The sequence below is a fragment of the Phocoena phocoena genome, chromosome 1 (assembly GCF_963924675.1).
Source record: "Phocoena phocoena chromosome 1, mPhoPho1.1, whole genome shotgun sequence".
In the NCBI taxonomy this organism is placed as follows: Eukaryota; Metazoa; Chordata; class Mammalia; order Artiodactyla; family Phocoenidae; genus Phocoena; species Phocoena phocoena.
In genome coordinates, this window is record NC_089219.1 from 165,250,097 (window position 1) to 165,262,643 (window position 12,547).

The 12,547-nt window shown below is 41.5% G+C and overlaps 1 protein-coding gene across 1 annotated transcript in view; it reads left to right on the forward strand.

Moving 5' to 3' along the window:
- Positions 1–12,547, forward strand: part of NVL (nuclear VCP like) — a 103,573-nt gene that overhangs the window by 22,983 nt on the left and 68,043 nt on the right. The window contains exon 12 of the mRNA XM_065871782.1: positions 2,638–2,782. Within this exon, the coding sequence (XP_065727854.1) occupies positions 2,638–2,782 (145 nt within the window). The remainder of the gene's footprint in view (positions 1–2,637; positions 2,783–12,547) is intronic.

The window sequence follows — 12,547 nt, forward strand, 5'->3', positions numbered from 1 at the left end:
AACTAGACATAATTCTAATTATTAAGAGCTGCGAAGGATCTTAAAACATCATCATTTGTTTATGAGGAAACTGATGCACAGAGAGCTAAGGGCCAGATACATACAGTGAGTCATTAGCAAAGCATAGGCCAGAATCCAGATGTTTATTTATACATATGCAATTAATGAGCTACCACAAATGCTTTATTTATGAGAGCTATTATCCCAGAAACACATTAACTAGTTTTTGTTTTTGTTTTTTTTACTCTGTGTAAAAACAAGTAAAACTTCATTTTTTTAATAATCAGAAATTCATACTTTTGACTAATGTAACTTCAATTTAAAATGATCAGATCCTCTAAAAGTGAGAAAAAGAATGGGATTTATCTTGTAGTAAGTGGCCGATCGTAGCTAGGGTCTGATTTTTATCTTTCTAGCTTTTGAAACAGCACTTGTGTTACTAAGTATTGACTTCCTGTGGAAGGATATTTTCATTACTGAAGATTTAACAGATTTCCATGATTGTTCTTGTTGAATTCTGTTATTAACCCTTGCTATGTTCAGAGCATATCACCAAGACTGTAGTGTCTGAGCAATGTGAACTAGAAAAAGGAAGCAGACTCCTACCCTTGGTCATTGTTTTAGCTGTGAGACGGAAAGCATCCCTGAATCAGCAGTGGAACGGCTTTGGCTCTATACCAGCATTAGTGCAGGGAGGGTTCAGCATAGGAACATCTTCCTGTGACTGCAAGTTTGTAGCCCGTGGTGCTATGTCAATTCTAAGGTGTCACCTCGTTTTCTGTAAAGTAGTTCTGCTTGTTCAGGGATCTCCTCTTGTAGTGTGAGTCTCTTTTTTAGCTGATTCCTTTTATTCAGTTTTCAAAAAGTATTAAAGAGCTTTTTGTGTCGCTCAAACGTATACCTTATGCCTCTTTTCTTTTCAATTCAAATTTATCCAAAGAGTAGTCACTGCCAATTAAATATGTTTCTATTTCAGTTCTATTCTGTAACCCCACCCCTAGTTGTCTCTCTGCCTCTACCATTCCACTGAAACAGTCATAGAAAACCCGTTGATGATCACCGTTGGCCACATCTTTTGGTTTGCTCTTAGCCCTCACCCCTCTGAACCCACTTCTTACAGTTGTTATCTGGGGGTAGCGATTGTACCTAGAGTAGTTCCTGGCACAGGGTGAGCACCCAGTGAGTGTTACTGGTGGTGGTTGAGAGCATTTGATACTGTGATCGCCTTGTCCTTGTTGTTGTTATCACACTTGGCTTGAGTAACACTCTCTGTCCTTCTGTTCTCTGACAACTCCCTACTGCTTTCCTTTACTTACTTGCCTCCTTTTCTCCATCCCTTAAAGAAAGATATCCCATAAGGATTTACACTTGATCTTCTTTTCTTCTTGCCCTCCCCACTTCCCAACTATCTCCTGTTCAGTGCGTTGAAAAACTGTCAAATTACATCTCTAATCTTAATTTCTGGTAGGCTTGCAACCCATCTTCGCAGCTGCCTGTCAGATACTTGCAGGTGACTGTCCCACGTCCCCTCACACTCGGTGTGTCCAGAGCTCCACGGGCTTCCCCTGTGGCCCTTTCTGCATGTCTGACCTCCCTCCTGTATTTCATATTTAAGTTAACAGCATCCAAACTGAGTTGTCTTTGTCTCTTCCTTCTCTTCCGCCTTCACATTGAATCATTTGCTTAGTGCTTTTGATTCTATCTACAACTTGGACCTTAAACTGGGCTTTTCGTTTTCATCTCCTATGTTCCTCCCTTCACTCATCTCTCACCTGATTATTGCATTCAAATCACAACAAACTCTTTTTGCATTTATTCCTCTTTACTCGATTCAAAATTATTATTAGAGTTATCTTTCTAAAATACAAATCTTACCAGAGGAACCTTTCATGGCTTCCTGTTGGCAAAAGAATATACTCTAAATTCCTCACGACTTGGCTGATAGAGGACTTAGTTACCTGTGAGGGGGTGTAACCTCAGACTCTCTGCTAGTCACCCCTGGTTCAGTTGAGAGAAATAATACTTGTGGAAAATACACTTTAGGCCCTGCATTCTGTCCATTAATAAAAATCTGTATCTGGATTAGGCCAGAGCAACTGGAGACTATATTGTATTCCCCGATCTCAGTGCCGTGAGTCTGTTTTGAGATACAGACTACTCTGTCTTGCCAAGGCTCCCTATTGGTGGACCACTCACCTTGTCTTAACATGCCACACCTGTTTGTACCTCTGTGCTTTTCGCTCATTCCATTTCTTCCATGTAAAATTTCATTAACCTATGTTTCAGCTTATCAATATCCTATTTACCCTTCAAGCCTTTTCTAGAATGTTACCTCCTCCCTAAGTTCTCCCTGATTCCTCAGTCTGAATTCATATCTTCCATCGTATCACTGTGGTGCTTTGTTTATGCTTACTGTGCTTCAAATAGATTGAGCTGCTTGAGGACAAAGTTTGTATTTTCCTTACATCTTTCCCATACTAGACATTTAGTGAATGTTAGTTTTATATACATATATATATATATTGCTATCAGTGTGTAATACTCTCTCTCTAACCACGTAAATGACTTGTGTAAGCATTATTATCCTTAATGTCAAGTGTCTTGTTCACCACTCATCCTGTGTCTGGTTCTTACTAGATCTGAATGACATGGCCGCTACAGCTCGGGTCCTAGTCATCGGAGCTACTAACCGACCAGACTCCTTAGACCCTGCTTTGAGACGTGCAGGAAGGTTCGACCGAGAGATATGCCTAGGTATCCCAGATGAAGCATCCAGGGAAAGGTATACTCTTAGAGAATGAAGTTTATATGCCACTACATCATCTGAACTGAATGCTTTGAAAATGAGGGTTGAGAAATATGATGTAGCCTTTTCTTTCTCTCTCTCTTTATGTGTCAGTGAAATTGATTTAGAAAGGAAAAAGCCCACATTAAATTAATGCTTAAGAAAACAATTTACGCATTGATACGGCAGTTGTTTCAGGCTGCTTTTTTCAATAGTGATATTGGACTTATGTATCCATACTCATTTATCTGGTCTTATTAACAGTGTCTTGTGTTTTTTAGGTGGCCGATCAGCCTAGGGAGAGTGTCTAGAGCTATGGAATAGTGCTCACTGGTCCACATGCAGGCTAAATCTGAGTTTAACAAGTATTTTAACTTGTTGCACTAATCTGCCTAAGGTCACAGGTTCCCTGACAAATAATTAAATGGTAGCCAGAGAGTTGAAAGCTGTCTGTTTGCTCTAGGACCAACCTTTCCTAGTAATTGGGGTTAAATGTCCATAGAGCAAAGAAACATCAACCAATATCTCAGTAACAAAAATATCTCGGGAGGCACTGTTCAGGCAATGGAGTAAAGAAAATCTAGTAATGTGCTGAAGTACCGTATTTTTTTTTTTTTTTTTTTTTTTAGCTGAGTTGGGTCTTCGTTGCTGCGTGCGGACTTTTTCTAGTTGCGGTGAGCAGGGGCTACTCTCCATTGTGGTGCGCGGGCTTCTAATCGTGGTGGCGTCTCGGATTCTTAATCACTGTGCCACCAGGGAAGCCCTGAAATACCGTATTTACAATGACTTTCGGCTTAAGTTAGACACTGAATTGCTGTACACGATCGCCAGTGGCTTTTAGAGAAAGTGGTATGTAGTGAAAGGATAGTTAAGGGGACAGTGGAGAAGGGAAGAGGTGAAGGACAGGAGACTTCATGAATGCAGGACATAAAAGTGATCAGAAGACACTTTGGACAGGAGAAAGCATTCGAAAGGAACAGGTCATCCTTATCTTCTTCCCAGTGATTAATGTGACTTCAACTTTTCATTCATTGACATTTTCTTCTTAAGCTGTTGTATTCAGTGTCATCTATAGGTATGCTCATTGCATTCTCACATATATAATCTTTAAATAGTTACTCAACCATTCAGGTTTCTTTACTAACATGTTTATACCCACAGCAAAATAATATTATTTAGTATTTAAGTTGTTTGTATTTATTCAGCAAACATGTATTGAGCATATAGTTTATGTATATACCACTGGGGTAGGTAATATGAGGAATATAAAAAATTGTAAGTCCTTGCTTTCAGGATGCTTACAGTACAGAAAGAGAAATAAGGCCTGTATCCTTTATCAAGCCTTTTTTTGATTAAGTGCCAAACTTAATGGTAGAGACATAGACACAGTAGAGCCCATCATCCCTGCTAGATAAAATCCTTTGTCCATTGATCACTATTCCATCATCAACAAAGTTCTTAAAGGGCTTTCCTAGATAGCCATATTTTGAAAATTTTCAAGCCTACGGAAAAGTTGAAAAAATAATACAATAAATATCTGTCCTTTAGCTGAATTTACCACTTGTTAACATTTTACCATATTTACTTTCACTCTGTATATAAAAACGTCAGGGCTTCCCTGGTGGCGCAGTGGTTGAGAGTCCGCCTGCCGATGCAGGGGACACGGGTTTGTGACCCGGTCCGGGAGGATCCCACATGCCGCTGAGCCTGCGCATCTGGCGCCTATGCTCCGCAATGGGAGAGGCCACAACAGTGAGAGGCCCGCATACTGCAAAAAGAAAACAAAAAGACACAAAATGTCATATATTTGTGTGTGTGTGTGTATATTTTATTTAATTTTTATTTTATTTATTTTTTTTTGTGGTACGTGGGCCTCTCACTGTTGTGGCCTCTCCCGTTGCGGAGCACAGGTGCCGGACGCACAGCCTCTCACTGTTGTGGCCTCTCCCGTTGCGGAGCACAGGCTCCGGATGCGCAGGCTCAGTGGCAATGGCTCACAGGCCTAGCCGCTTCGCGGCATGTGGGATCCTCCCGGACTGGGGCACGAACCCATGTCCCCTGCATTGGCAGGCGGACTCTCAACCGCTGCGCCACCAGGGAAGCCCTATTTTATTTTTTTTTGCCAGCCCATTTGAAGGATAGTTGAAGACATCATGACACTTTAGCTGTAAATACTTCTCCTGTGTAACTATCATACCATTTTCCATACTAAAGCAATTTAACACTGACAATAGTATTATTTAATACACAATCTATTCTAATTTTCCCAGTTGCCCCAAAACTGTCCGTTGTACCTTTAATCTTTCATTTTGTTTAGCTTTTTTTTTTTTTACCCTAGATTCAATAAAGAGCAAACCTGCTGTGTAGTTGGCATGTCCCTTTAATCTCCTTGAATCTGCCTTTTTGGGGGAGAGAGTACTTTCATGACATTGACATTTTTGAATTGTCTAAATAAGTCTTTTGTAGATCACTCTACAACTTAAATTTATCTGATTGCTTTTTCACGATTAGATTCGGGTTAAATATTTTGAGCAAGAATGCTACATTTGCGGTGAGGTGTCTCAGAACATATCAGGAAGTTCGTAGTGTCAGTTTGTATCGTTGTTGATGTTAAGCTTGATCACTTGAAAGATTTGTCAGAGTTCTCTCCTCTAAAGGTACCTTTTCTTTTGTACTTAATAAATAAAATCCATGTTTCTGGTATCTACAGTTATTTATGATTGCCTTTTGTTGGTTTGTTCAAACTCCATTTTAGATTCAGGAAGTAAATTCTATAGGCATACATTGGTGTTTTATGTAGGCTGTAATCGTCTAGCTAAGTCTTAGACGGCTAGGGGAAGAATTTTCTGAGACTAAAGAGGGTTATTAAATGTTTACTATGTTTAAGGCCAATTGGGAAGAGCAAGGTCAAGCCTGAAAGAAGATAGCTCTTGAATATAATTATGAGGTAGAATTTTTTAAGGAAGAAGTTTTGTTTTTTTTTAAAAACTTTTTGTGGTAAAAAAGCACAGACTTTGCTATCTTAACCTTTTTTTTTTTTTTTTTTGCGGTACGCGGGCCTCTCACAGCTGTGGCCTCTCACAGCTGTGGCCCCTCCCGCTGCGGAGCATAGGCTCGGGACGCCCAGGCCCAGCAGCCATGGCTCACGGGCCCAGCCGCTCCGTGGCATGTGGGATCCTCCCAGACCAGGGCACGAACCTGCGCCCCCTGCATCGGCAGGCGGACTCTCAGCCACTGCGCCACCAGGGAAGCCCTTAACCATTTTTAAGAGTACAGTTCGGTAGTGTTACGTATACTCACATTGTAGTGAATCTCTAGAACTTTTTCTGTCTTACAAAACTGAAACTCCATACCCATTAAACACTAATTTCCCCTCCTAAGGAAGTGTATCTCTCTTTTTCTTTCTTTTTTTTAATAGTTTTAAAAAATTAATTAATTTATTTTGGCTGTGCTGGGTCTTTGTTGGGGCTCTCGGGCTCTTTGTTGCAGTGCACAGGCTTCTCTAGTTGCAGTGTACGGGCTCAGTAGTTATGGTGTGTGGGCTTAGTTCGCCGACCAGGAATCGAACCTGGGCCCGCTGCATTGGGAGCGCAGAATCTAAACCACTGGACCACCAGGGAAGTCCCGGAATAGTATTTCTGATTGAGTCTTTGACAAAGGCAGAATACAGTTTTCTTATTTTTATACTTTTGTCTAGCTCTGAAGGCAGAAGCAAACTAGTTATATTATTATATGCAGATGTTAATGAGTTAAATTCTAAGATGGGGAAATTATATAAATAGAATTAATATATTAATAGAATTACATCAGTGTTTATCAGTAATTCTTAGAAATAATAATTCTTAGGAAGTCATTAATTGAAGAAATATTTAAGCACCTGTTGTTTACCAAGGAGATACAATGGTTGGCACTTCAGTCACCACTTTAAATAATCAGAAGTGTGATGAGTACAAAAAGACAAAGACAGGGTCTTAGGGAGGATATATATATCAGGCAAAGCTAACATGGTCTGGAGGTTCTCTTTTTTTTTAATTTAATTTAATTTAATGTTTTTTAAATTCATTTGTTTATTTGGCTGCACCTGGTCTTAGTTGTGGCATGCAGAATCTAGTTCCCTGACCAGGGATCGAACCCAGGCCCCCTGCATTGGGAGGGCGGAGTCTTAGCCACTTGACCACCAGCGAAGTCCCGGTCTGGCGGTTCTTAGGTTCTTAAAGGCGTCTCTGAGGAAGCTGAGATTCAAAGAATAAATAGCAATTAACTGATCACATGGTGAGAGTGATGAGAGTATTGCTAGGAATAGCATGTGTAAAGGCCCTAAGGTGACTGAGAGCTCAGTATGTCCAGGGAACCGGAAGAAGAATATGGCTATAGAAGTAGAGATAGGATGTGGAAAGGCTGCAGAGGTGTACAGAATCCAGCTCACAGATACCTTGGTAAGGGTTTTGGACTTACTCTGTAAGTGGTAGGAAGCAATTAAATTAAGCAGGACAGTGATAGAAACAGATTTTTGTTTTGAGAAGGTCGCTGTAGCTGCAGTGTGAATAAGGAATGACAGGAGAGCAAGACGGGTTGTGGTAGCCCAGTGAGGGAGCTGTTGTGATATCCAGAGGCAATGGTGGGTGGGCTTAAAGAGGTGGGAGTGCAAATCGAGATAACTGGAGACATTTAGGAAGTAGAATCAATAAGTTATGTTTATCAATAGAATATATGTGTGGAGAGGTGGGGGCTATGAACAAGAGGGAAATATTCCCAGATTTCTCGCTTAAGCACCTGATGGTTTTCAGGTGCTTAAGGGGTGGGAAATACTGGAGGATAAGCAGATTTTAGAAGAGGATTTAGGGATAGATGGAGTTTAGAGGCAATTGCAGGATGTCCAGGTAGAGATGTCAAGTTGGCAATTGGACAAATGAGTCTGGATCTCCACAGAAGCCAACATTTAGGAATCATCGATGTATTGATGGCAGTTGGAGTTAAGAAAGGAGATGAGATTGTCCAGAGAGAGTGTGAAGAGAACATGTCAGAGGTTCTGGGACAGGCCTGAAGAGGCTAACAGGCTCAGGATGTAGGAAGAGCAGCCAGAAGCATTGGGAAAATGAAGAGAAAGTTGTGTAATGGAAGCCAAGAGAAGTCTGTGTTTCCAGAGGGAGGAATGAGAGGTCCAGGGAGGGAGGGCTGAAAAAGTGTCTTTGAATTGAGCAGCCTAGAGGTCACCAGTGACCTTAACAAAAAGCTGTTTGATGGGCTTCCCGGGTGGCGCAGTGGTTGAGAGTCCGCCTGCCGATGCAGGGGACACGGGTTCGTGCCTCGGTCCGGGAAGATCTCGCATACCCCAGAGCGGCTGGGCCCCTGAGCCATGGCCACTGAGCCAGAGCCTGTGCTCCACAACGGGAGAAGCCACAACAGTGAGAGGCCCGCGTACTGCAAAAAAAAAAAAAAAAAGCTGTTTGAGTGGAATGGTAGAGGTAAACTCCAGGTTGGAATGGTTGAGGAGTAAAGGGAAACTGAAAAAGCGAGAGCAGCAGACTTCCACGGTTCACTCAGGAGAGTCTGCAGCGAGGGAGAAGGCAGAAGGTTGTGGTGGCTTCATGAGGTGGTAATGGGGTGTCTAGAGAGGACTTTTCTAAGGTGGGAGAAGCTTGAGTGGTGTCCTTACAGGTTGATGGGAAGGAGAAATGGGAGGAGCAGGGAGTCAGAGCTTATGTATCGGTGCTGGCCTTAGAACGAGGGTTAATTTGTTGACATGATAGTAAAGGGAGAAAGAATGGATATGCAGGCAAGAAGGATTATCAGTTTGGTACTAGAAAATTGAGGGCGTTGTCTCTATGAATTAAAAAGCGAGATCTTCAGATGAAAGTGAGGCTCATGATGGATAGGTTAGAGGTTTGAGGAGGATGAAGATCTGAAATTATACTTCCTTGGCTAATTTGAGATGACCTGGCTGGGGTAACAGGATTTTCAGGTAGTGTTTAGGATTGGGGTATGGAATGGTACCAGTAGGGCTGGTTTAATGATTTTTTTTCCCATAGCAATGCTCAACGTTCTAGGTTCAGGCACGGAGAAAGCAGAGATTTAGAATTTAGATTAAGAAAGAAATAAAGAGACTATGGACTCTTAAATTGTAAAAATAGGACTATTTGATGAGGCGGTGGTGAATCCGAGAACCTACTGAGGTTTGAAAACAGGTGTGTGGGAGACTGAGCGAAGAGGAGATGCTGGAGCTAGTGATTTCAGAGGTGGGACAGATCCAGGTGCTGATAAGGTCCAGGGCATGACTGTCCATGAAGTGGAGAAGAGGGCAGAGGCAGGTGAGATGGGGGTGCAGAGGCCTTCAGTAGGTGCTGGAACTTTGAGTCATTGAAGGAAATTATCTGGGAATCCAAGCGCTGCCCGTATGTCCTGTGCTTTTTTCTAGATGTTTAACATTTCCCAGCTTTAGTTTATTTATCTGAAATACAGTAATAGTAATAATAACAAGACCTTACTTGATCTGTAAAATGATAATAATACTTTAACTTGAAGGCTTCTCGTAAGAATTAAATCAGTGGACCTAGCATAACATTTGGCACATAGCAAGAAAAGAAGTTTTTGAGGTAGTTACTGGTATTTTTCTGAACTGTAAAAGCATTTTATTATGTAAAATGTGTACGCAGAAGGAGTCTAATATAATTGTTTCGGTTTCTATTCTTGCAAAACAAAGCACCCCCAAGTTTATTTTTATTGTTTCTCACCATTTCTGTGGATAAAGAATTCAGAGAGGCTCAGCCAGCTGGTTATGTCTCAGGGTCTCCCGTGGTTGCAGAGACTCTAGCTGGAGCTAGAACATGTGGAGGATTGGGGCAGCAGGGCTGTGCTTGTCTGCCTACTTAGCTATCTGTATACCTATCATTTGATCTTGTCTGTTCCTTGCCTCCTGCCCCCCCAACCCCTTTCTCGTCTTGTCCGCTGAAGGCCTCTCACGTGGCACCCTTTACAGGGTAGTGTGGGCTTGCTCAGAGTCGGGCAGCCTCAGGGTGGAAGGGTTCTTCCATGGCAGGTTAGGGCTGCAGCATGAGGATTGCAGGAAACAGGCTGAAGTGACACTGCTGTTCATTTTATGTTATGTTATGTTATAGTTGTGCTGGGTCTTAGTTGCAGCTCGTGGGCTCCTTAGTTGCGGCTCACCGGTTCCTTAATCATGGCATGCAAACTCTTAGTTGCAGCATGCATGTGGGATCTAGTTCCCTGACCAGGGATGGAACCCGGGCCCCCTGCATTGGGAGCTTGGGCAGCACTGCTGTTCTTGACCTCAGGATTTGTAAAACATTACATCAAAGGGAGGAAAAAATAGCAGTCAAAACCAGCCACTCTTAACACACCCCAGCCCTGTCACCTGGGCGTGTGACTCTCCCCCAGGAGGCCGGGGGAGAGGCAGGTCCTGGGAGCAAGGATCTGCATCCTCCGGTCACCAGTCCACCCGGGGCCATGCTGGAGGGGGTGGCCTGGACTTGGACACTGAGGTCTAAGCTCTTTCTACAGCATATCTTCTAGCCTTGGAAGTGAGGTCACATAGCGTCAATTCCACTGTTCTCTGTTGGTTGATTGCTCACTGAGGTCAGCCCAGATTTGAGAAGAGGAGTCATACATAGCTCCACCTCCCACTGAGAGGAGGGTTGAGAATTTACAAACATGCTTTTTAGAACGGTCACAATAATGAAACCCCATGTTTTTATCACCCAGTTTCAATAATTATCAATATTTTCACAGTTTTATTTTATTTATCCCCCACTTTCTTTTTCTTGGAGTGTTTTAATGCAAATTCCAGGCATTATATCATTTCAGCTATAAATACGTCCATATCTAATGAATAAAGACTTTTTATTTAGCATTACACAATGCCTTTATATACCTAACAAATAATAATTTACCTGATATCCAAACGTGTTCATATATTTGTAGTATGTAGTTGTATTATGAAGTTTGGCTATATCCATATTTAGCATTTTCATTTCTCATCTTTATAAATATTGTTCCTATATGAGGATCACATTTCATTTATTCACCTTTGTAACTTTTCTGAAATTCATGATTGCCAAATTTTTTTCATTTGCTAGCCCTCTTACAATTTTTTCTGCACTGTTTCCTCCAAGTTTTTTTTTTTTTCTTTGTGTATGTATATGTGTATATATGTGTTTGTTTGGGTCTGTATATTATACTGCACTGAGAAATGCTGTCTTTATAAAGTCATAATAACAGGACCTGGCATGTGGTAAGTCTTGACAGTTACTATTACTATTTCATGCTGGCAGCTTAAGAGTGAGGCTAATTGCATGTGTACGATACAGGCTACTTTGTTGAAGTGTGAGTACCATTGTAAAGCAGTCATATGACCAGCTAAATTTTGAGCTAGCAAACTCCAAATATCTATTTCTGTAGATTCTTTTTGTTGAACCAATTCAGACTTTTCAGAAAAAGATCTTCAGACAACACCATGGGGCTGTCTGTCTAGCTGCTGGTCTTCTGACAGGGGCAGCGGCAGGGGCAGGGGCAGGAGGTTGAGCGACTGGACACAGACTTTGACCTTTTTTTCTGATGGAGTTGATCTTACTGTTGTCTACAAACCTGGGGCTTCCCTCTCCTGGTTCAGTTTCTCCAGAGGGTACATTGCTGGTCTCCTGCTGGTTGACAGGGTGGAGGGTATGTGGCGTCTTCAGACTTCTTATGCAGATTTTCAGATAATTTCTGTGTTTTGGCTCCCTGCTGTGGCCCTAATTTCTGTAGTTCAACACTTTGGTGCCTCTGGTTCATGGTCTTTGAGGTTCCACCAGACAAATATACTTCCTTCTCAATAGTGCACCTTTCTGCAAAACGTTAATTTTGACTTTGTGCCCTCTGCAGGGTCATTTACCATTCTCCACAAGTTTCTTCATAAATTTTGGTTCAAGATTACAGATAGTCAAGTATTTGTTAGTCTATACTGATAGAAATAAATGATTGAATAAATAAATGGGTGAGAATAGGCAAGTCTCTGATGCAAAAGAATTTCAAATAATTTATGTGGTTGCATTGCCCTTAAGGAGGTGGAGTATAGCTCCCTATTTCTTAAATGTGAGCCAGACGTAAGTGACTTACTTCCAGAGAGTGTAGTATGGAAAGGGAGGGAAGAGTAACTTCAAAGTGAAAACCCTTTCAAATACCGTCTCAAACCTGGTAGTCAAGGTTCACATCTACAAAAATAAGTCGTGTTGACAGTATGTATCCTTGATGATGATATGATGAGAATGACACTTTACCTCTGTGGTCTTCTTCCCAAAAATGCTTTACTCTAGTCTAATTGTGACAAAAATGTCAGACCAATCCCAGTTGAAGGACATTCTACAAAATACTGGGCCAGTAATCCTGAAAATTTTCCTTAATGGCAGGAGAGGTGTATGAGGTGTACAGAGTTCTCTGAACTATCTTTGCACTAATTCTATAAATCTAAAACTTTATAAAATAAAAGGTTTATTTTTTAAAACTCATCCCATTTACAGTCAGCTATATTATTAAACCTGAGTTTTTATTCTGGGAATTCCTAATACTTGAATCTTTATAGGGATTTGTAGTTCTTAGGGCACCAGCTAGAGCTGACACGGAGAGACCCATGTTGGGTGGCCTTTGTCTTCTTTGGTAGTAAAATATGCATATATCAGCACCCCCCCTCCACAAATATCTGTTTCCTTCAATATCTCATATCAGTGTAGATACCTGTCTTTATTATAGAGCCATAATGAAGCCTATAGC